Source organism: Benincasa hispida, chromosome 8 (genome assembly GCF_027475165.1).
Source record: "Benincasa hispida cultivar pf3 chromosome 8, pf3_genome.v1.1, whole genome shotgun sequence".
NCBI classification, from domain to species: Eukaryota; Viridiplantae; Streptophyta; class Magnoliopsida; order Cucurbitales; family Cucurbitaceae; genus Benincasa; species Benincasa hispida.
The window spans coordinates 281,460-307,106 of NC_143485.1; the positions used below are offsets into that span (position 1 = coordinate 281,460).

At 35.8% G+C, this 25,647-nt stretch overlaps 3 protein-coding genes across 4 annotated transcripts; all 3 read right to left on the minus strand.

Moving 5' to 3' along the window:
* Positions 1 to 1,513: 1,513 nt before the first annotated feature.
* LOC120069522 (receptor-like kinase TMK4) lies at positions 1,514 to 5,930 on the minus strand. Of its 2 annotated transcripts, XM_039021299.2 has the most exons (3): positions 5,512 to 5,764; positions 2,965 to 5,384; positions 1,514 to 2,147 (listed from the first exon to the last, which is right to left on the minus strand). In XM_039021299.2, the coding sequence occupies exons 2-3, from the start codon at positions 5,375 to 5,377 to the stop codon at positions 1,639 to 1,641; spliced, it is 2,922 nt and encodes a 973-aa protein (XP_038877227.1). In that variant the 5' UTR covers positions 5,378 to 5,384; positions 5,512 to 5,764; the 3' UTR covers positions 1,514 to 1,638. The 2 variants fall into 2 exon arrangements, with proteins under 2 accessions (XP_038877227.1, XP_090172117.1); XM_090315991.1 differs by having other exon boundaries at positions 2,965 to 5,930.
* Positions 5,931 to 12,496: 6,566 nt separating this feature from the next.
* On the minus strand, positions 12,497 to 15,029 carry HDA08 (histone deacetylase 8). Its single transcript, XM_039021308.2, has 3 exons — positions 14,586 to 15,029; positions 13,707 to 14,287; positions 12,497 to 13,040 (listed from the first exon to the last, which is right to left on the minus strand). The coding sequence occupies exons 1-3, from the start codon at positions 14,848 to 14,850 to the stop codon at positions 12,744 to 12,746; spliced, it is 1,143 nt and encodes a 380-aa protein (XP_038877236.1). The 5' UTR covers positions 14,851 to 15,029; the 3' UTR covers positions 12,497 to 12,743.
* A 3,585-nt stretch (positions 15,030 to 18,614) lies between these two features.
* LOC150034268 (uncharacterized) lies at positions 18,615 to 18,983 on the minus strand. The gene has a single exon (XM_090316371.1). It carries the CDS (start codon positions 18,981 to 18,983, stop codon positions 18,615 to 18,617), a length of 369 nt encoding a protein of 122 aa, XP_090172497.1.
* Between the last annotated feature and the right edge of the window lie 6,664 nt (positions 18,984 to 25,647).

The window sequence follows — 25,647 nt, forward strand, 5'->3', positions numbered from 1 at the left end:
ATATTGCTCATCAGGGGGTTAAGAGACATTATGGAGAAAGTGATTGATGGGTGAACGGAAATAGACAGAGAATGGTAAATGAAATTTATCGAAACATTTAATATTTCTACTAAGTGTTTGATACATGTGTGTGAATGAAGAGATAAAGAAAACACGAAATACACAATCAGAGGGAGATAGAACAGATAAAAACAAGTGTCAATGTCTTGGCACTGATTCGATGGAGATCTGCTTGCCAGATAGGATGGATTTGATGGTAGAAAGAGCTTCCCTCTCAGGCTTGCTCTACCGGTAGCAGGGATCTTTGCACAGAGCTTCCGATCGGGTGTTTGGCAGGTTGGATCTAAGATTCACCTCTCGGCCTTATCTCGTCTTCTTCCCGGATTTCTTCACTCAAGCACTCAACTCAGCCTTTTCTCTACGATCTAGCAGCACTTAGCCCCATATCAAGTAGCATGCCTTTTCCCTGAAATCAATGGGGTATTTATAGGTGCAGAACTTTGACTCCAGCCTTGTGGTCCCCACTCATGGTTATGGTAATTTCGAAGATGGAGGGATATTATTCCTTCTGTTATGCAATCAGACCATCAATTCTACACAACCGTTAGTTGTACATGTGTCTCAATCTTCCGCTCTTGCGTTGCTGAGCTGCATCTTTCGATCATAGGTTCGCATGCAGTGTTTGTTTTTATTACCGCATGCGGTTGAAGCACAGCTCTCAGATCAACTGTCGCATTACGCCGTCATTGTGGTATTCGTCTCTTCATTGTTGATTGATGGGCGCAATGTGACAAAGATGCGTTGATTAGTCTCTTGTGAGCCTTGAACGCAAGCGGTGACTTGATCTCCTACAAAACAGAGTAAAGTTCGACTTGTCTTCCATCTTTTTGGTGTTAGTGAGTATAATCGCAAACATTTATAATTATTGCAATACTAGGCTAATTTTCATACAATTTGTTATAATTACTAACTTTTGGCCGCAATATTTAGATAAAGTGGCATAAATAACTTGTATTTCTACAAGTTATCAAATATATTGCAAAAATGAAAAAGAAAACAAATTAAATATACATATACGATTATATGCTTTACAACCAATCTAAATATCCCCATTTTAAAAGTACAATGACCAAAATAAACCACCAAAATTGAAAGTACATGAACAAAAATGAATGTTTTAAAAGCAAAGCAACCAAAATAAATCAAAATTAAAAGTATAAAAATCAAAATAATATTTAAACCTTATATATGTTTGATCTTTGAATGATTAAGTAACATACCTATTAAATAAACATGTGTTGAAATGTATCATAGAACCTATGGTGGGTTAAAGTAGATGCATGATAAAATAAAATCATGAACTTATATGGATAATATTGTTGACATTTCCAGTTTCAACAATTGTTGAGTAAATTCCATTATATATAAAGAAACATGATATAAATAAAGGAACAAACCGGAAAAAAAGAAAAAGTGATATCAAAAGCACTCCATGTCTAAGAAGCCAAAGAAATCAACTTTCAACTGCTTTAATTGATTATATTATATTTGAGCAAGAAGGTAATAGTTCAAAAGGGAATGTTCATCACCCTTGTGTATTGTAACAAGAAAAGTTTCTGTACTGGAAACAAGTTTAACTCATCTTCCATCAACAGAGGTGAAGGAGTCTGCAAATCCAGTGGGGCGAGCGGGGATGCTTCCCTTACTGTCTTGAAGGCTTGAAAAGCTTGTCCCCTTGCTTTCTGCTTCCTGCCATACCTTCAGCATTTGAGGAAGCGGTAGACTGTAATCAATCCCGGAGAAACTGTCAGCATCATCGTGAATTGGTTTCCACTTCTCAACCAAAGGCGAAAGCACATTCACAACATGCCCCATATCGGGACGATGGGTTGGCTCTCTAGCTGTGCAATGTCCTGCCAATTCCACGATTACGGAGATCCTCTCAAAGAGATCATCGTTTACAGATAGAGCTGGATCAATGGCAGACATTAGCTTTTCTCTGTTCGATTTGATTCGCCAAAACCACTCTGCCAAGTACCGGCTTTCCTCCGGGCGCTCCTCGTCGAGTGCCATCATTCCAGTCAAAAGTTCCATCAGCACCACCCCAAAACTGAATACATCAGCTTTTGTAGTTATCTTCCCCATCACTGTGTATCCAAAGAATTTGATCAGAGAAATTTGGAGTTGTTTATAACTTAAAAAAAAACGAAATGGTTCATTTTAGAAGAATTAGATACGAGAAAGTTTCTTAGTTTGAAGTCATAAAACCAATAATTTTACTCCAAGCTAAAAATGTTGCTCCTGATCTGTTCAACAACTAGTTGATTGGCAATCAGGATTCAGCAAATATGTATTTGACAGACCATTTGAATTTTGTTTTTGTAAACTATTTTTGGATTCTGTGATCTAAACAGTGCAATTTCTGAAAAACAACCTTTTTATATTTTCGTTGTATCCATATTTTTAATTTTGAATTTTAAAATATAAAATTATATTAAGAAAAGATAAAAATATTTATAAATATCATGTTATACACTCAATTCATTTTTCTAATATTAAAATATGTATTAGGTAATGTATTAAATTATATAATATTATAAAAAATATAATTATTATACAATTTTTTTAACATAAGACATGTTTATAAATAAATTAATAATAATACTTCAAACACATATTTTAGAATGTAACTTATAAATCTTCTACCAAACACATGTATGAAAACATGAAATTCAATTTTGTTTCTGAGTCCCTTGTAGTCAAATTTTTGTTTTTGGATTTTCTACCAAACAAACTCCTTATCTACTAGATTTTGTTATTGTCCAGGGAAAATTCAGGTTCTAACATGGCTTGAAAAAGTAAAGACAGACCAAATAAACTTGTATTTGGAGCTAACTTCAACAAAACTAACTTGTACCTACAAGATTATATTGAATTTCCATGAATTCTGAGAAATAGAAATACCTGCATACTCGGGTGCTAGATACCCGAATGTACCAGCCAGCTTTGTTGCCACCGACTTCTCTCCATCTGGAGCTAACTTGACCAATCCAAAATCTGAAACTTTAGCTCGAAAATCATCACCTAGAAGAATATTAGACGATTTAAGATCTCGATGTATGAAGGTTTGTCGGGCCAAACCATGCAGATATTCAATCCCCCGGGCAACATCCAATGCAATTGTGAGCCGGGTCATCCAAGGTAGAGGCTCCAATTTAAGATTTTTCCAATGGAAGAGATGCTTGCTAAGAGCACCTTGAGGCATATACTCGTAAACAAGAAGCCTTTCAGTTCCTTCTATGGAGTATCCCAAAAGAGATACCAGATGTCGATGCCTAACATGGGATAGAACAGCGATTTCAGATTGAAACTCTTCTAATGCTTTGTTACTGATTGATCCAGCCTCCATTCTCTTCACTGCTATTTTCGTCCCGTCGTCCAACTCACCTTTATAGACAGTTCCAAACCCGCCTCGTCCGAGCTCATTTTCAGGGGAAAAATCATTAGTCACCTTACGGAGAACTTGCACGGCTACAACTAGATTTCCATCCTCAATCACATGAGAGTTCTCAGTTCCACCACTATTAGTACTTGTCATGCTAGCTCCTGTTTGATTCGATACGTTTCCTGTGTTTTTATTTGAAACGGAAATCTTAACCATATTTTCAGGGTATGAGGGATCTTTTGGGTGCACCACAAAAGTAGAAGATTCAGCTGATTGTTTTCGCTTCCTACAGCAGAAAATACAGAACAATACTGATAGAAATACCATGACTATGATGAGCACTGTGGCAATCACATATATAAGTCTACTTGTCTTTGAAGACTTGTGTGTCTCGGATTCAACATGAACAGACTCAGACGAAGAGGAATTCGTTACTGCAATTGGAGATGCTGGAACCGGACTCCTCGATAGTGGTGGTGGTTTTGCATCACCTGAGAATGTGTCGTCCAGTGGAGGTGACACGCTAGTAACTGGTGGATGTGTAACGGGTAAAGGAGGTACTCCAGAGTGATTAGAAACCAAAAAAGGGTTCCCCAAGACTAATACTTTAACATCATCTCGAAATTTCGGTAATGGAGGTTCAAAATTGTTTCCTGTCAAATCCAACAACCTCAAAGATTTCAAACTCGTAAGATTCTGGGGAACTGTACCGCTAATATTGTTTCCAGCAAGTCGAATTTCCATTACTGAATCTAACTTTGATATGGAAGGACTCAAAGTACCAAGAAACCCACGCTTGGGCAAATTGATTATCGAAATCTTGGACTCAGGATTGCAACTCAGCCCCAACCATGGCCCTAGACATGGATCATTCCCTGACCACTCCGATGCAAGACGTATCGGATAATTCAGACTGCCAAGAAAGTCTAAAAGTGCAGTGACTTCAGGGGCACATTGTAGACCTGGCTTAGATTGACAAAAATAGTTATAATCATAAGTAACATTAACAGCCTTGAACTTTGGTATAGGTCCCATTAGAAGGTTATTGTTGAGGATCAGATTATCCAAATTCATATTGGCCAAGCTCTCAGGAACCAGACCAACAAATTGATTTCTATTGAGATTAAGATCATACAAAGATGCTAGATCCCCAATATTTTCGGGGATCACCCCTGAGAACTGGTTTCCATGTAGCCATAGTTGAGTCAAAGAAGTCATCGATGGAATTACATCGATTGGACCAGTCATTCCTGTATCTTGGTCATTTAGCCACAGAATCTGCATCAAAGACTGCCCAAAACTTTTGGGAATTGGACCTGTTAACCTGTTATAGGACAGCTTCAGAGCTGTCAATGATGGCAATGTCCCCAAAAACTCAGGGAGAGGTCCAGCCAGATTACTCTGCACCAGTGAAAGATTTGTGAGCTCAACTGATTTGGCAAGCTCATCAGGAAGAGACCATCCAACAGTGGCATTGAACGGGTTATAATCCAAAGCCAATACCCTAATGCTGCTTAAACCATCAAAGAAATCCGATGGGATCGTGTCGAATTCATTGAAATCTAAGTAAGCAAACTCCAGTTCTGATAAACCACTGAAAGAGGGCAATGCCCCATTGAATTTGTTCTTTTGGAGACCCAAATTGGAGAGTTTAGAGAGCTGGTTAAAATTACTAGGCAATGGCCCTTTCAGACCCAAACCCTGAACCTGAATCTGAGAAACTCTATCACCAGCACAATAAACATGAGGCCATGGAGGAATCCCACATGGATCATCCCCATTGTCAGGCCATTTGAGAAGCTCTTGATTTTCTAACCCCTCTCTGAAATCATTCAGAATTTTGACATCATTTATGTCAGTGGCACACAAACAAACAGTTGATAGGGACAACAAAATCAGAGAGATACACAGCCCCAACTGGTCATCCACCATTTCCAATCTATAAGTAAACAAAAAATTTCAATAATAAACCCCAATGCAGTGTAAAATCTCATCAAATTCAAACGATTGAAGTCGAAACAAACAAAACCCAGATGAGAAAAACATATATAAAAACTAAAGAACACCTCAAAATCGAAGTCCTGTTTCTTCAGTGACGAAGAAGTGAAGCATTGAAAGAGAAAGGGGCAGTGAAAGCTTCCCTAAGAGACGAAGAAAAAGAGAACCCAAGTGAGAAAATGGAGATTTGAGAATTGAGGAAAGAGATGGGTAGATGGGGGAATGTGGGTTTGATCGTAAAAAGTAGAGAAGGAAGCTTTACGACTGTCTGTTTGTGGTTCGTCGGGTCCTCTTTCCTTTGAACCTAACTCGGTTCGCTTTGTCTTTTTCACCCATCAATTTGGCCTCATTACTTAAAGTAACAGTGGAACCATGTTTGTCCCTTACTTACAGTTGAGCTCGCCGACACTCAATTACTACGCCCAAAATCAAGATTCAAGTATTTCTTTTCAGTGAAATACACTTTTTTTCTTCTCTTTCCAAGTACCATTTTTTATGAACTTGTAGAATGAAAACAAGGATAGGATGATTTAGAGAAATGACAAATGGCCTTTCCTAGTTCCAACTTAAATTTATAGTATTTTTTTTTTAGTACAACAACCTACGACCGATGTGAGATCATCCGCCTTTAAAAAGAAATATCATTTTAATTATTGTTAAGTTAAACTCACTTTAACGGTAACGAGCATAACTCAATTGGCATTCATGTATACTAATAACCATAAGGACTTATTAACAAAAAGCTCACTTTAGCATAAATTATAGTTTTTTTGTGCAAGCTTCTCAAAAATAATAATAATAATAAAGTACAATCAGATGTCAATTACTCCTAGACTAAGTTTTCTTAAGCAAATGTATTAGAACAACTAATATATACCCCATTTCTAAGTCTAACTAAATATTGGTAAAGCGAGCATAACTCAACTGACATATAGAAATGTTCGTGACTAAGTGCATGTGTGTGTTTTTTTCTACTCTTTGATTAGAATGAATTGCAAAACATGGGTGTAGTTGAGCCTATGCCGCAATCACGTATTGGTTTTTTCTATATATATCTTCTACCATTTTATATGCATGCTAGAAATGATTGTATAATAGATCATTGATTTCGGTTCAATAAGTAGAGATGGAAAAGTGGAACATTTGACATTTTGGTCAACGGCATATGACTAAATTACTAACATAGTTGAGTGACTCAAGTTGTCATGTATAACCTTTTAGTAGGTCATCTTTTTTTATGACAATATATAGAATGGGAGAATCGAACCTCTAATTACACAGCTAATAGTATAATTTCATGTTAGTTGAGTTATGTTTATATTGATTTATTAAGTCATCTTCAATATACCCGATCTACTAATATTCATATCATCTTATGCATGATGAATTACATTATTGCAAATCGTAAATAGAATATTGAATTTGAATATCTCGTGAGATATTTTACTATTGTTATAGTTATTCATATACTTGGAATGTACACATAAAATTTTGTATCTTATCTGGCCTATTATGGCAAATGATCTGGTGTTATTTAAGTTAAATATTAAAATATTGTGAGATTTTTATTAACCATAGAACAATAACAATCAACAAATTTCAATTTGTTTCATGACATTTACCATCATAAAAATTAACATTGTAAAACATATAATAATTATCACTGGATCTGCTCACTTCATTTAGAAAAATATGGGTTAAAATATCATAACTTAGAGTTTATCAAACTTTAATCTAGGTAAGAAAATATAATATACACATATGTTTCCAAAATTTATAATAAAAATATTAAAAAATAATTTAAAAACTAATTGTTTGTTTGAACTAAATTTATGATTTATTAAATTATATTAATTAAAATTGAATATTTTAAAGTATATGGATTAAAATAAAAAAATATATATAATGTCAAAAAATAATACTTTAAACAAAAGTTATAAAGATCTTCCTAGATCTAAAAATTTTAACTTACTAGAGATTCTGAAATTAAAAAAAATGAGATATAAGGCAAGATGTAATTATTTAATTGCAAACACAATATCTACAAATCTTTTAATTAATTATTAGTAAATGGATAATTCTATTTTTTTAATAGTAACTTTAGAAGCAATTGAATCTTGTACATTATTATTATTTTTTTATGTAAATTAAAAAATAGGAAAAGTTGTAAATTATTTTAGAAGCAAGAGACAAGGAAGGAAGTGGATCCCACGTGTCATAATAAAGTAAGAAAAAAGAAAAGGACGCCGTTAATTATGGATGATTCTATTCCTCGTAGGAATAAATTTAATTTAATCCACAACGAGGAAAGAAAGAAATTCCACGCCGACAAAACACTTGTTTGTTTTCCGTTCACTACAACCCATTATGTTCTAGTCTTCTTTTCAATGGATTTTCATGCAATTTTATATTTGTATTATATTTCTTTTAAATTCTATTTAGCATTAGGGTTTGAGTTTATTTTTATTTGGTTCTTTTAAGTTCTTAGATGTTATGCTCTTTCTTTTATTATGTTTTTTTTTCTAATATTTGATGTATTAGAATTTCATTTGTTGTATTTCGAAAAACGATAAGGATTTCAAGTTATTAAATTTTCAATATTTACACTTGAAGTTGAATCCCTGAAAGATATGTCGAAAGATTACAAGTCGTTACTAAAAAACAGTTTTTAGAGCTTTGACTATTTTGTTTTAATTTAGAACTTTGTAAAAAAAAAAAAAACATTATATTTAGCCTCTTATTTTAAACTATTTTTAACGAAAAATATGATATACTGATAGAAGTTTAAGTTAGATGAAGTAGATCATGTATGAATAAATGGTACGTGTTGTTGGGAATGAGAACGACTTGAAAATGAATAACCTAATTTTTCGAACTAAATTAAAACAAAACACGTGAAGATTTTAGAGCAATAAAGATATAAAGCATAAAGATAGAAATACCAATTTTGCTTCATGTAGTTTAAATCTTATTCTATTTTAGTATATGTACTTTCAAAGGTGTAAATTTCGACTCTAAATTTTTATAAATTCTAAAATGAGTGTTTTTATCCCTTTGAAGTTAATTTTTTTTATTGAACTTGGTAAAATAATAATAATAGTTCTTATTCTTGAGAAGACACAACATAAATATATGTTTTCAAAATTTATAGACGAAAGAATAATAGAAATAATCATTTTTTAAAAAAAAAATAACGATAAACTAATTATAGCAAGTAAATTTAATATTTATCAAAGCATAAAAACTTAATTTACACATTTTTAAAATACAATACAAATACTAAATATAGCAAGTCCCAATGTACAATGATTAAAGTAACAAAATAATATGTTAAACAAACATAAAATTCGAACACAAAACAATAATATTTATCATACCATATTTAAAATTCATATTTATCATACCATATTTAAATTTCATAAAGTTTTCAATTTAATACATTATTTCATTATTTGTTTCTTAAATCATTGGAAAAATTATCTTTATAGTCCTTGAGTTTTTTAAGAATACGTGCATTCGATCCTAAATTTTCAAAATAAACTTCTTTATTTTTCAAATTTTTAAAAATAAGTTTAAAACGTCTACGTAGTTTTTTATTATTTCTAGAAAGATAATTTTTTTTTTAAAAAAAAACTCATCTCTAAATTTATTTTTTAAACATATTTTTCAAATTCAAAGTATCATCTAATTATTTAAAATAATAAAAAAAAATATTTCATGGACCTTTTAAATTTATTCTTAAAAAATTGAAGATTAAAAAAAGTACATTTTGGAAAAAACTCGGATACCAAATGTACCTATTTTAAAATATTTGAGACTAAAAATGTGTATTTTCCAAAATTCTAATTTCTTTCATAGAGGAAGAACCTCTCTATATATGAAATGTTTTCAAATATAGAAAATGAATGAAAATATTTACAAATATAGTAAAATTTCATTGTCTATTTACAATAGACCGTGATAGACCACGGATAGACACATATAGTAGTCTATCGTGGTGTATCATAGATAATTGTGATACTTTACTATTATTTGTAAATATTTTCAGCAATTTTATCATTTAAAATAAATTTTTAATATATATATATATAAAAAAGATTGTGTGGCTTTGTTTGACTACATATATTTCCCAAAGCAAATATTCCACTTTGTTTTCTCTCTTTGAAAAAGAAAAGCATCCGTCTTCCTCGAGCTTTGGAGATTGGAGAATTTATAAAAAGGAGGTCCCTTTCAAATTTGGCTTCACCTGTCCATTCTCATTTAATTATCTGAATAACTAAGATCAATAGGTGTACTTTAATTTTCATATCTTTGTCTTCATCTTCTAATATTTAAATTATTTTATAATTTTGCAAATAGAGTACAATATATCGATAGTAGATGATATACTCTTATTAGCAATTTAGTCTAGGAAAATTGCGTCAGGCAGAAAAATTAAGTTAAATATTAGTATCCATGTCATCAAGTTTTAGATTTTGTTGAATTAGCAAAAAATTCAAACTTTCATTTTGATTTTCTCCATATTCCCTTTTTACCCTCAAATATATTTCCTACTCACACACCCTTACCCTAAACCCACTTCTCAATCCTTCTCAGTCGTCTCTTTCTTTCGCTCTCTTTGCTCCCCTTTCATCTGCAAGTTTCTCACTTCTCTCTCCCTCTCTCTAAACTCTTCTTCCAGATTTAGCCACCACCTCTTGTCGTCATCACCTTTGTTTCATCCACCGTCAATGGTGAAATCGATATAGTTGCTGTCGTGAAGGTTTTCTATACAATTTTCGGTTTGCAATATCCAATTTTGAAGGAGGTGAGTTTATTAACATTGTTGGGGAATTTAAGGATCTTGTCTTCCGTTCTTGATTGGAAATGAACAACTCTGTAGAATGGACTAAATCTTACTTTGTTCAAGGGGTTGGTGAACTCATTGTTCTAAAGTTACCTTAAGATCCAACCTAGTCAATGATCAAATTTTCTGTCAATGGTTACCAAGAACAAAGAATTTCCATTCAAATAACAAACCCAGGCGAACCAAGCAGAGAAAGAACAGAGGAAATCATGCAACTAAAAACAATAAGTAGGAAACAAACCCTAGAAAAAGAAAACCAAACAATCTCAAATCCACAAAGAAAATCATTTTTTTCAAAGAGAAATCACATCTCTTATATATATATATATATATATTATATTTGTCCCCATTCTATTGGATACCTAAAAATCTTCACCCCACACCCCCGCTCTGACTTTTTTTTTTTTTTTGTCTAAAAATCATCACAATTATTATTACAAACCAAATAAAAATTTCTTAGATTAAATCGGCGTAATTTTATGTTGATAATAATCGGCAATTAATGGCAATTAATGTCAATAATAATCAAACAAAAATGATATTGACAATCAAATAACTATTAATATCAAATCGCAATCATATAATAAATTAGTATCATTAAAAATCAAGATAAGATAATAATCAAATGAAACCAATATCAAATAGCAATAACATATCACATTGTGTTATGTAACATTAAGAATTAGTATCAAATAGTAATCAAATTGCAATCAAATAACTATCGATATCATTGACTAATTATTAGATTATTAGGCAGTAATCATATAACAATCATAGCAATCACGTAACAATTAAATTCTAGGTGGAAGTCACTGAATCAATGAGAGAATTTTTTACTTTTCCGTTTCAGTGTCTAATTTAAAACTACTAACTATGTTACATAAGATAGAAGGCAATCAAAAGACAACAAAAAACTACTAACTAATTGACAAGAAAAGGGTAATCAAATGACAATATCCTCTACTAATTTTGTATCAAAGATTAGAAGGTAATCAGATGATAAACAGAAAACAATTAGGAGACAATTAGATGACAATATCATAAACAACCGATGATTGGATGACAATGGCAACCATATGACTATTAGATGACATTATTGTAAACAACCAACCATGTGTCAAAAAATAAAAAGTTATTAGATGACAATTAGAAGACAATTCCATAGCAATTCAAAAACTTGTAATCATGTGTCAAAAAATAATAAATAATCAAATGACAATCAGATGGCTATCATGATAATCACATACCAATAAAATTCCGAACGTGTGAATGAATGAAGACATTTTTTGCTTTTCAATTTCAATGTCTGATCATTTAAATTAGGTTAGACCAACCAACTTTGCTATTTTTACTTCATTTATATTGTGTGAATATGAGCCTAATTTTTATAACTTATTTTGATATGCTTTCAAGTGCCCCTTTAGCCTATAGGCTTCGAAAGTTGAATCCAAATTTTACTATATCTACAAATATTTTTGGTTTGATTGCTATATTTGTAATATCTTCTAAATTGTAAATCCTACTTCAAATAAAATAATTTGTTGTATATCTAAACGAAGTTGATAATGGTAAAAGTATTCGTTGTATGCTTGAATGAGAATTGCACTAGGCAAAAGAAAAAGAGTACTCCCCCTTCCTCTCTACGTGATAAAAAATATATATATATATTTTTTAATTTTCATGTGACGACTTTTAATTGGGTGCAACCTTCAATTTTTTTCCCAAAAAAAAAAAAATCAAGCACTTAATTGATCAAATTTAATAAATGTTGATTTTTAACACGATTTTCCTAATAAACCATCAAGTTCCGTGCTATGTATTATACGCCTCTCTTCAAAAAGTTTCTCTAGTCACTTCTATTGCTCGAGTGTAATAGGAACTCAAAATGTACCAAAATTTGGTTGGACAACTGAAAATACTCCTAATCTTTCATATATGTTTCAAAACTAACTTAAAAGTAAAAACCTTTAAAATTTAAGATAAGAATTGGGATAGGGAGCAATTGTGACGATGTTCGGTCCCAATTTTCATTTCAAATCATCGGCATGCCAATCCAAGTCATCAACACATTCTAGGTAATAATTTTTATTCAAATTTTAAAGAGTTTATACTCCGACAATGAAACATTTGTGAAAGATCCATCTAACCAAACTAGCATTTCTAAAACCTTCAGGCATTTATCCTAAAAAATGATCTAACACAAGGCATTACAAAATACAAACTAGAACTCATTTCTTTAAACCATTTGCTTATCCTTTCATCCTGTTTATATCATATTTAGAGTACAACTGACTTTGATGCACTAATCTAATGTATTCCGAACAAGCTGAACCATAGTTTCCCACATAATTCGAAACTGGCAAGTGGAAGATTATGTCAACTAAACTAGAAAGCTTCATCCAACCATAGAGTAGAAGCATTAACCAACACAGATATATACATATTAAAACAATGCTAAACTTTTAAGAACGGTATATTTTCATTTTGATACTTTTTAATGGAATCAATTACCTTCACAGAAAACGCCTCGTCTTCCGGGTAACCATCAAGAGGATCGGATATCAAAGGAGGCGATAGGTTGAGTATCCCTTCAAGTGTTGCATGAAGACAATAAGCTGAATAAGTTACATGGTATCCTCCTTCTTGAACTATAAGGAGGCTTCCACTGCTGTATTTTGCTAGCTCCAAAATTATCTGCCCGATCTTCCGGTAACCATCCATTGTCAAGCATTGCCTTCCATTTGGATCATACTAATTCGAAAGTAAAAAAGTCAGCTCACAACAATCAAATATATGCATCCACCTCTGTTCGAGATATATCATTGTTTCACCATTTCATTGGAAGATTACTTAGATATGCCAATTTGAAACTCAATGCAGGAGGATTCTTCAAAAGTTTTGTACCAAAATGCAAACCAAATTTACAAACAAGTTTATCATAAAGCATTACCATACGTAGGATCATGATTATTCATGCCCTCAGTGAAGAATAATGAACAAACCAAAGGATTATAAAGTAGCTAGTTTAGAACACAACCCACATCTATAATTATTATCATTACCACCAACCATCTACAACATTTCAGAGACATTTCCACTTTAAAATAGTGATTTCTCTACAACCTAATCAAAATCATGGATCCTTGCCACTTGCACTTTGAAATTCTCTCCAAGTCCAAAGGGGCTTCTCTATCTGTACAGCTAATTATCAACTCTTCATCTACATATCCATCATTCAGTTACTTCGAGCGTTGAAAACAGGACTTACACTTGGGCCTTTTTCTTCATGGTACAGGATTGTCTTAATTATTAGAACTAATATAAAGTTTAAATTTGAGATTTTAGGGGCATTAGATAATCACAAAATTTTGACGAAATACTTTTTCTTAAGAAAAGAAAATAAATGAACTAACTTACAGCACTTGAATCTTGGCCTGCAACCAAAACAATCATGTCTGGCTTGAACTTCTCTATTGCTGGGACAACTAATGTTTTCATGGCATATTCATATCCACGGTTCCCTGTTCCATTTGGCAGAGGTATATTCAAATTATAGCCATAACCTTGTCCTTCACCGAGCTCATCGATAGATCCACTTTGAGGATGGGAAGGACCCCAAGAGCCATGATCCATATGAAGGGAAATAGTCAAAACTTTGTTGGACGTGTAAAATCCTTCAGCAGTTCCATTTCCATAGTGAACATCAATGTCAACGACAGCAACCTTCTCACGGCCAGAATTTAAAGCCAATTGAATAGCAAGACCAGCATTGTTCAAGAAGCAATAGCCATCGGCTCGAGTTGGCTGTGCGTGGTGTCCCGGAGGCCTAACAAGTGCATAAGCAATATTGCCCTGCCCTTCAAGGACATACTTCATTGCTGATAGAGTAGTACCAGCAGCAAGAAGTGAGGCATCCCAAGAGCCCGGATTCAAAAAAGTTCCACAACACATAACCTTCCCTCCTTTTTTATCAGCTTCAATGAGCTCATTTACATAGTCTGGATTGAAAAATCAGCGAAACTATAAGCACAGCGCATTCAGTGATGTTTTTACTTGTTTTCTCAGTAGAAATTATCTGCATATATAAGTTATATCCATCAAATTCTTCCGTATTCAAGAACCCTACTGCTTAATCTGAGAAGGGGAAAACAAGCCCTAGGTTAAATTGATTTCCTACATCGAGGATTCAATTGTTTTCATTCAGACCTTCTAAGTTCAAACATAAAAAAAATCTACGAATCAAATAGAAAGCAAAACCCCAATTATCAAGTGTAAATGAATTGAAATAAGAAGCACCTGGATGGTGGAAAGAAAGCAATTCCGAGAGGAGTGCGCGTCGTCCCGAATGCCAAGTGATGAAGGGAGAGATGGGTCCTCTTTTGAGAATGGAAACAATGTTCTTAATCCGGTCAGAGTTTTCTGGGTGTTTATCCAAGACGTCGAGAAAACCTGGATCGTCTCCGGTGTCGAATACGCCATAGCCGGTGTCGTGATTGAGCATCCCCTCTTGCCAAAACACATCAATTCGGTGGGAAATGGAAGGAGACGGTGAACCAGCCATGGCAGAAGCTTGAAATCAGTAGAGAAGACAGGAGCTGTTTGAATTAAAGGAATCGAGATTGAGATCTTTTTGTAAGGAAAACCCAATCCTATCTGCGTTGCCACTAAATAATCAAATTCCGTGTAGTGAGATTGAGATTTACTACCAATCTTACATAAATTATGCTTTATTTTGTATATAAACGTGGTATTGTTGGTTTTGGTTTTGTAACTAGAGTGTAGTTGGCCTTATCTTGAATGGTTAGTAAACGTTAACATCCATGTTTTCCCTTTTTCTTATGTGGTTTGAATGTTGTGATTTGGATTTCGAATAATTGGTTGTGTGCATTGGGATAGTTTGAAATAAGATCATGTTTACTAAATAGTAACAAAAATTAGTGTAATCGTAATGGGATTTCATTGAGGAATCAATTGTAATAAGCCTGAATCACAAATGTAATTGAATCGATTTTGATCGCATTTACTTAAAATTATGAATTTATCATATTTATTGTTACAATTATTGTTACCGTTACCTAAATTAGTGTAATCGTAATGGGATTTCATTGAGGAATCAATTGTAATAAGCCTGAATCACAAATGTAATTGAATCGATTTTGATCGCATTTACTTAAAATTATGAATTTATCATATTTATTGTTACAATTATTGTTACCGTTACCTTTAGCTCTGAGAGTCTAATAGTAGAGGTTTTACAATTTAAAATACAATTTAAATCAAACTCCTAAATTAAATACAATTTAAAATATACCAAACTCTACAACTACTACTACAAAAACGTAGCAATCCAAACATAAATACAGATCTAAATATAGAACTCAAAGAAACATAAGTAGAGATGCATTAAATTCATCAAGAAAAGTCTCACAAAAATTACATGGAGTTTTTCCTTCAAAACTAGAAAATAAACCTTACCTCGGCACTTCATAGACAAAGAGGAGATATGAGAGCTCCAATCATATATTACTACACAAAATTTAAAAGAAAACTAGCTATAAGATAGAAAATTACAAGAAAAATGAGTTGGAACTAGCCTTCTCTAAAGGGATTGAATCTCACAGCGAAACCGAGTAATCGCCTCTGCTTTCAATTTTATTTTGGAAATCATAACACAGAAAAGAAGAAAATATAATAAACAAGATTTACAACATTCACAGGTTAAGTAAAAGTTATAAGAAAAGAACTCACCTTTTGAAGACCGTCTTCAAGAATTCTAGCAACTTTTTCTTCCCTAACGAACCAATCTTCCATGTATAGTATTGTAATGGCACCATAGGAACATATTGGGGTTCTACATTTCCTCCCATACAAAGCTTCATATGGAGCCATTTTAATACTGGAATGATAACTGTTATTATATGCAAACTCCATCAGTGGAAGATGAGAATCCCAGTTGCCCTTAAACTACAACACACAGGCTCGGAGCATGTCTTCCAAAATCTGTATAGTTTATTTTGACTGCCCATCTGTCTAGGAATGGAATGTTGTGCTAAATTTAAGTTTAGTACCAAGGGCGTGTTGCAAGCTTGGCCAAAACTTTGAGGTGAATCTCGAATCTCGATCAGAGACAATCGATATTGGTTCTCCATTGCGACTAACAACCTTTGCTACATACATTTTAACCAACTTATCCAAAGAATAAGTGGCTTTAACTGGTAAAAATTTCGCTATCTTAGTCAATCTGTTAATTATCATCCAGATGCCATCATGACCATTCTGAGTGCGAGGAAGTCCAAATAAGAAGTCCATGGTAACATGCTCCCACTTCCATCCTGGCACTGGGAGTGGGTTTAGGAGTCCAGCTGTTTTCTGCCTGATAGGTTTAACTTGCTAGCAAATTATGCATTTCAATACATATTCGGCTATATCGCGTTTCATCCATGGCCACTAATAGAATTATTTCAAAGTCCGATACATTTTAGTGCTACCTGGATGTATTGTATACGCTGAGCTATGGGCTTCCTCTAAAACCTCTTGCTTTATGTCCACCCTATTAGGAACACATACACGGCTATATCTTATAACAGCTCCGTCGTTCCTTACATCATAGTTTGTCTGATGACCTTACTCTACTGTTTTTCGTATCTACTTCAACATTTCATCATTTTTCTATGCCTCAATAATCTTGTCAATTAGGGTAGGCCTTACCTGAATTTGTGCAATTAAACCTTCCTGGTTATCTACTGCTAACATTGCATCACAACCCTTTAGTTCACATAAAAGAGATGAACTAATAGCATTCGACGAAGCCTTTGCGTATAACGCTTCCCTACTCAATGCATCAACTACCACATTAGCCTTGCTTGGATGATAATCAATGGTACAATCATAATCTTTTATCAGCTCTAGTCACCTTCTTTGCCTCATATTTATCTCCTTCTGATCAAAGACATACTTCAAGCTTTTATGATCTGTAAGTATGCGACATTTTCCCCCATACAAATAATGTCGCCAAATCTTTAGCGCCAACACTACTACTACTAACTCTAGATCAAGTGTTGGATAATTACATTCATGCCATTTCAGTTGTCTAAAAGCATAATTTATCACTTTACCCTTCTGTATAAGAACACACCCTAAGCCTTGGCGAGAAGCATCACAGTAAACTTCGTACTCGATACCAGGTGTTGGAAGTGTTAAAATAGGTGCTGAAACCAATCTTCTTTTTAATTCCTAAAAACTCCATTCACAATCCTCCGTCCACATAAATTTAGCATTCTTCTTGGTCAGAGTTATTAATGGAAGTGCCAACTTTGAGAATCCTTCAATAAAACGACAGTAATAACCAGCTAAACCCAGAAAGCTATGTACCTCAGTCACTGTCTTGGGCTGCTCTCACTTAAGTACTACTTTTATTTTCTGTGGATCCACTGTAACACCTTTGGCTGAAATCACATGTCCAAGGAACATCACTTGCTTGAGCCAAAATTCGCATTTTCTGAACTTTGCATACAATTTCCTATCTCGCAATGTCTGCAATACCATTCTCAAGTGCTCAGCATGTTCTTACTTACTCTTAGAATAGATCAGTATATCATCAATAAACACAATTACAAACTGATCAAGGTGAGGATGAAATATCTTGTTCATCAAATCCATGAATGTTGCAGGGGCATTTGTCAATCCAAACGACATTACTAAAAACTCATAATGCACATACCTTGTCCTAAACGTTGTCTTCGGAATATCTAATTCCTTAATTTTCAACTTATGGTACCCCGATTGTAAGTCAATGTTGGAGAACACCAAGGCATCCTTTAGCTGATCAAATAAATCATCAATCCATGGCAAAGGATACTTATTATGTATTGTTACCTTATTTAACTATCGGTAATCAATACATAATCTTAGTGTACCATTCTTCTTCTTCACGAACAATACTGGAGCACCCCACGGAGGAACACTAGGTCTAATGTAACCTTTATCCACCAGTTCCTGCAGCTGAGTTTTTAACTTTTTCAGTTCTGTTGGTGTCATTCTATACGATGCTTGGGAGATCGAAGTTGTTCTAGGCACTAAATCAATAGCAAACTCTATCTCTCTATAAGGTGGTAATCCTGACAGATCGTCTGGAAAAACATCTTGGAATTCTTGCACCACTGGCATATCTTCTAATTTCAACTTTTTATCAATTTGTTTATCTATCACATGAGCCAGGTAAGCAACACAACCCTTTCTTAACATCTTACCTACTTTCAGTACAGAGATCACACATGTAGGTAGGACTCGTCTGTCGCCTTTAAAATTCACTTCGACTTTTTCTGGCTATTTAAACACAACATTCTTTCGATGAAAATCTAACGAGGCATGATATTTTGACAAGAAATTCATCCCTAGAATTATATCGAATTCCTGGATATCTAGGGGTATAAGGTCAACAGACAATTCACTTCCATTAACACGTATTGTACATTCTTTATATACATCTTTAGCCATAAATGTTTCACCCAATGGCGTACTAATTAACAACTCTTCTGGCAAACATTCTAACTTTTTATTAACACCCACAACAAACACACATGACACAAAAGAATGCATAGCACCAGAGTCAATCAATACATGAGCAGGTTTATAAAAAACAATTAACGTACTAGTCACGATATCTGGTGTTTCATAAGCTTCCTGTTGGGTCATTGCAAAAATTTTCCCTTGAGCACGGGGGTGACCACTGGTGCCTTCTGCTTAGAACCGCTCGAACCCTCGCCTTTGGAAGTTGTTGGCATAGTTGGCTGATCAACTGTTTGAGAAGTGGTTCTTTGAGTAGTATTTCCCTCTCATAACAACTTAGGACAATTTTTGCGAAAATATCCAGGTTGTCCATAGTTGAAGCATACATCATTCTTTCCAAAGAATGGACCCCAGTGACCTCTACCACATTTTGCACAAATAGGTCTTCTCTCAACATTTGCAAAAGCACCATTGGTTGGTCTCACCTGTGAACCTACTGTGGACTCAAATGGCCGTTTTGAGTTGTTAACAGACGAAAATCCTCCTCCTCTACCTAATTTAGAAATGAAAGAACCACTGTATCTCGGTTTAAAGCTTCCTTTGTTTGAAACTCCCAAAGTAAACCTCCTACTGAATCTGTCACATTGTTGGCCCAAGGAGGTACTTGCACAAGCATTCGTTGTAGCTTCTCGCTCTATCCTCTTCTCAGAGATACTCCTCTCAACTCTCATTACTGTTTCAACTAATTGAGCAAAGTCATTCCACTCAGCATTTGCAGTAACGGGTGTACGAATATCTTCCCTCAAGCCATCCTCAAATCTTCTGCATTTGTCCCTCTCATCCTCAATTATTGATATAGTGATAATTTGTAGAAATACAAGTTATTTATACCATTTTATTTAGATTATGCGGCAAAAAGAAGGAAAAATTGCATCGACAATATAGAAATTAGCTTAGAAATACGAAAATTATAAAGTGTCGTGAACACACCCATTAACCCCATTGCGATGGCGAAATGGAATGTCCAAGTCTTTGTTTTGCAGGAAATAGGTCACCGCATGCGCTAATCGCTCAAGGAAAAAAATAAACAACGCATCCACATAGCATGCGACAATCGATCAAGTACGAAAAAGATCAACACAATTACAGTGCATGCGACGATCGATCATGGATTTAAGAGATCAACGCATTTCCACCGCATGCAGTAATCGATAAGAGACCAAAACAACTACACCGCATGTGGCGATCGATCGAAGATGTGAAGAGCAACACATTCGCATGGACTTCTGACAAGTGTACAACTTTTCTGTTGTACGATTCTGACGAATTGATCATGGAGCAGAGTGGGCATTTCCATTATGCCATGGCAGGAATTGTAAGATTTTCAAAGTGGGACCACTAATATAGGAGCCAAGGTCTATAAATAGCTTCCTCGAATTCAATATTAAAGAGGCTGGTCTGAAGAGACAATACAAAGAAAATCCAGGAGAACGATGAGACAAGGTTGAAAGTAAGTCTTCGAGCAAGAAATTCCTTCCATTCCCGAAGAAGAAGCTCTGTACAAGAGGTCACTTCTATCAGGAAAGCAAACCTGAGAAGGAAGCTTTCCACTCCATTTCATCCACACGCCGGCAAGCACAATGTCTCCGATCGGGATCTGTGTCAAGACATTGACACTCTTTCGTATTTGTTCTTATTTCTCCATTCATCTACTTTGTTCATCATTCTTTAATCTTTCATTCACGATTTGTATCAAACGCCGATCTCTAGAATTTAATATCATTATCATAATCATTGTCAATTCTCTGTTCTTCTCCATTCATTCATCATCCATTTTCTCCATCAGGCAAAGAGGTGGGCTCAGTCACTAGAGCCAGATGAAATCAACGCATGGGATCAGTTGGTCGAAAGGTTCATGAATAGATTCTTCCCTCCAGCCGTCAACGCAAGGAGACAGAGGGATGTGTTGAATTTCGAATAGAAGGGTTATGAAACTTTGAGCACTGCCTAGGTGCGATTCAGATAATTAGTGAAGAGCTGTCCGCATATCGGGATTCCGGATTGCATTATGATGGAGACTTTTTTATAATGGCTTGGATCAATCAACATAAGCTGTTGCTAATGCCTTTGCGGCAAGAGGTTTTATGGATAAAACATACACTGAAGCCAAGGTCATCCTTGACCGCATCTCGTGGAATATGGATGACTGGGTTGATGATGGGTACGAAGGAAGAGGCTCTAAGAGAAAAAGAAATGATACTGCCATTGTGCCTGCAGAGACAATGACAACTTTGGCCGCATAGATGGCCGTGGTAACCTCTATCCTCTAGTCGATGGCGCTTAATCAAGGTGCTCTCTCCCAAGGATCAGCGCAACTCAATGTGCTGGCACAAGTAGCCGCAATAAGTTGCGTCCAATGTGGAGGGGGCCATGCGGTGGAAATGTGCCCAACAAGCCCGCAACAAGTATGCGCTATCCAGAATAATCCGTACAGCAACACGTATAATTCTGGTTGGAGGAATCACCCTAACTTCGGTTTGGGAGGAAATCATAACCAAGGTGGGCCAAGCAACAATCAGAATAGCAACTTTGGGAATCGAGGAAACCCTCCACCTTTTCACCAAAACTAGAACCAAGAGCAACAGAGACAACTGCACAACCAACCATCCTCTTCTAACACCTCTAGTAATTCACTGGAGTCCCTACTCAAGCAATACATCGAGAAAAATGATGCGGTAATGCAGTCGCAGACGTCTTCAATCAAAAATTTAGAGATTTAAGTAGGGCAGCTGGCATCCGAGCTACGTAATAGAACACCTGAAACCCTGCCATGCAATTTCGAAGCCCCAGGATCTCACGGGAAGGAGTAATATCCTTGAAGACATTGGGTAGGCAAGCTGGACCGCCTGTGGAGATGTGGATTGCGTTCATCATGAAAAATTGTCTTCCAGTCCATATCTCAATTCTATGTTTACATGCTTTCTTAATTATCGTCTTTATTGCTTCATGAATTTTGTTATTTATGACTTCCTTAAACTTGCTTTCAATGCTTTATGAATTTATTTCTCATTTAATTCACTTGCATTAATTTCCTTACTTTTCTGTCTTAAATGTGTTATCCTTAAATTTTGGTGAATGATTGTTTAATAAGAAGAGAATTAATACCGCAAAGGCCTTGTGACTTGTGTTGATGAAAAAAAAAAAAGAAAACAATAATAAAATAAAATAGAATAAAACAATCAACATCCAGTATGCATTGTGATGATGGGTACATCTTGTACCAACAAGATACACTTTGCGTTCATCCAGCTCAAATGCATTGCATTGAGGGGTGTGTTGCACTAGTATGTATTCTTTACCTGTCCTTAGCGAAAATGCACTATGTTTAGGTAGTGTTGCGCTGGTAGAAGTACCATGTACCCGTCCTCCAGAAATGTGTTGAGTTAAGGGGTTTGTTGCGAGGATACATGCGTTGTTGCTCGCCTTCTGCAAAGATGCATTTGCATTGATGAATGCATTGCGTTAATTCTTAACCTTGCGCCCATCCGAACAAAACACCAAAGAAAAAAAATTCTTTTTGCAAATTGAGAAGTCCAATCGCTTAGGTTTACCCTCATCACCCTCGTCAGCCCAAATCACTGCTCGAGAGGCGGCAATCCTCGCGGGAAGCCGTTGTCTCGCTGCCCAACCACAAACCATCCCTCAAGTCGCTGGAAAACCGCGGCGAAAGCCTGTAGCAGCCATACCACTCCAGTTTAAAAGGGGGCAGAGCTAAGAGAGCACCTCACTCCCAACATTGTCCACTGAGAGTGAAAAGAAGAGAATGGATGATAAGGAGGTGTTTGGGAGTATACTCAGTAACATGGAGAAAAAAAGAGGACTGCTAGAAGCTGGGGTTGTGAACCAGCCAATGCCTTCGGAAGAGGAGATGGAGGAAGCATCAAGGAGAAGCGCTCTGGCAATCTTGGATCCTAAGGAAACTGCTAACGCAGAATCCTATGAGGGATCCATTAGGGTCGCTTTGGAGGAAGCGGTGCGGAGAAGTAGCCTAAAGTGGCTGAAGAGAAGAAGAAGAAGAAGATCAAAGAGAAGAGGGTTGAAGGAGATGAGGAAGCCCATCCAATCAAGAAGAAGGAAAGGAGGACAGATGAGAAGAGGGAACGCAGGCAGAAGGAGAGGCGCCTGAAGAAGGAGGAAGAGAGGAAAAGAGGGTTAAAAGCCCAAAACTAGACGGAGAATCCACCTCTGTAAAGGGGGATAAGGGGGAGTCAGCACAATTGAGAGAATCAGCGCAACCCAAGGAGGAAACAATGAAAGTAAGATTGGTTGCGACTGATGATGGAGAAGATGCAGACATCACCCCCTTGACACGGCGTCGCAAGGAGAATGCGCTGCAAGGGTCAACAATTGACCCATCAATTTTGTAAGAAGCATTAGAAGAGAAGGAGAGGAGAAGAAAAGTGGAGGAAGAAAAGCAAGAGAAAATTTTGCAGGCATAGCAAATCATCGCAGAAGGTAGTAGAAGAAGAAAATTACAAGACAAGGAGGTGCGCCACAACAATGAGATATTGGCAGAAGAGGAAAGGAAAAGGCTCAAGGAAGAAAAACACATTTTGCTGGCCTCAGAGCAGTTCGAAAGAGAATTTGAGAAAGAAATGAGAGAGAAGGAAGAAGAAGAGAAAAAAAAGAAGGAAGAGAAGGAAAAGAAGCACCGAGCAAACGCTCAACGCATAAGGGAGAAGAAGGGAAAAGAAATTGTAGAGTGGGAGAAAGAAGAACAACGCAAGGCAAGGGAAAGGAAACAAAAGCAAAAATCCCACCGTGCATTGACCAAAGAGAAGGGCAAAGCAGTTGTAGAAAGCAGTGAGTCTATGTTGGCTAAGGGACAACCATCAAAGAAGAAAGAAAATGACGATATGATGATCGAGATGGGATTCTTCCCTGCGCCAACACCACTACCGGACTTGATCACAAGCATTGTATTGGAGCATGGATGGGAAACATTTTGTCAGTGCCCATCCATCGTCATTCCAAAGGTAGTGCATGACTTCTACAATGGACGGCTTCATGGCACCAAAGATGCGGTGACCATGAAAGGGAGAGTGGTGCCTTTCAGTGCAAAGGACATCAATGAATTATATCAGATGAAGGACATCCCGGATGCACCGAATAATAAAATCATTGATGATCCCACAGAATAGCAGATGGAAGATGCGCTGAGGGTATTAACGCAATCGGGCACTTAGTGGTCGGTTTCCTTAAAAGGCATCAGAACCCTGGCGTCCAAGACATTGCTTCCAGAGGCGCGGCTTTGGGTATATTTGGTGAAACGGTGACTCATCTCAATTTCCCATGACAAAATAATTTCGAGGGATAGAGTCATGGCTGCATACTGCATCGCACGCGACATTCCAATAGACGTGGGCCAGTTGATCGCAAGACAAATTCAAGGTTTTGTGGGGCATATAAGAGGCCAATATTTCTTTCCTTGGACAGTCTCAAGCCTATGCCTCTCACTAGATGTGGGTATTGAAGAGGAACCAATGCCAGAAGTACTTGGTCTCATCAATGTCAAGATTTTGAGAATGCTTCTCAAAGATTCCCCGCATTGCCCCGAACTTCCACCAAAAAGGCCCATGATCGACTTAAATGCGCCGCAGTAGCCAAAGCCAAAGAAACAACACAAGGACGACAAAGGAAAGGAAAAAGTCCAAGAGGCATCCACGCAAGATCAAGAAACCTTGGACCCTTTGCCTTTGATAATTTACCCTCCAAGCCCTCCTGCAAAACCTTCTCCCTCATTTCCCGAAAATTTCACTAACCTTCTCCTTGCCTTTGATTCTCCAACCGCATATCCAGTAGCTTCATCCTCACCACAACTTTCCCTTCCACTGCCGCATGTTGATGAACCATGCGATTTGGGTGAAGGCACTTCTACCCAACTCCAAAACGATGATGGCAAAACATCGCAGGCACAACCCACCATTTCCTCCTTAGCTACTGAACTAGCAGATATGCGGTCCCTTCTCTCCCAGCAATAGAACTTTTTTTGCCAGAGAATAAATGAGGTAAACGAGCGAGTAGAAAACTTGCAACGCAATGTTGGTATGATAAGGTAGGTGATGATCAATATTCAATGCAACATCTATACGATCCACCTGAACCAAAGGCAAGTAGCGGAGCGCAACCATGAATGTTTCAACTTTTTGACAGCCTATCTTCATGGTCCCATGGTGCCTCCGCATTTGCAGCAGCCTCTGAATTTCGAAGAAGCTCCTCGCTTACCTCATCAGAATCCTCCACCGGAACCTCCTCCTCCTCCATAACTTTACAATTCTTTATTGCGGTCATTCTTTTATTTTTACTTCATTCATTGTTTTCTTTATATAGAAGCTAATCCTTTGATTCTTTGTACATGATACAAAAAAAAAAATTATTGTGTTTTTGTATTTCTTTATATACTTAGTTAATTTTTAATACAACTGAGTAGCAATTCTTTCCATATGCCTTAGCCTCTTCTTTATCATCCTTTGTCATTATTTGTGATATTCTTGATCTTTTATTTTACGTTATTCATTACACTACCACGATGAGTTATATGCATATACTTAGTAGCATTTCCCACACTTTGCATTTTTTGACTAACACTTAGTTAATTCGTGGCTATAGCACTATTTCACCTTTTATCCTTCAAAATTCTGCTCAAACCTTCTTTTCAAAATTTTGTCTAAGTGTTTGTCTATGCTGTCCAAACAATGCAATGAGGACCTTGTGCATCTCTAAATTTGGGGGTGAGAAAGGTCTGAGCAGATGCGATCAAGTAGATGCAGTCATTAAGAAAAATGTGTTC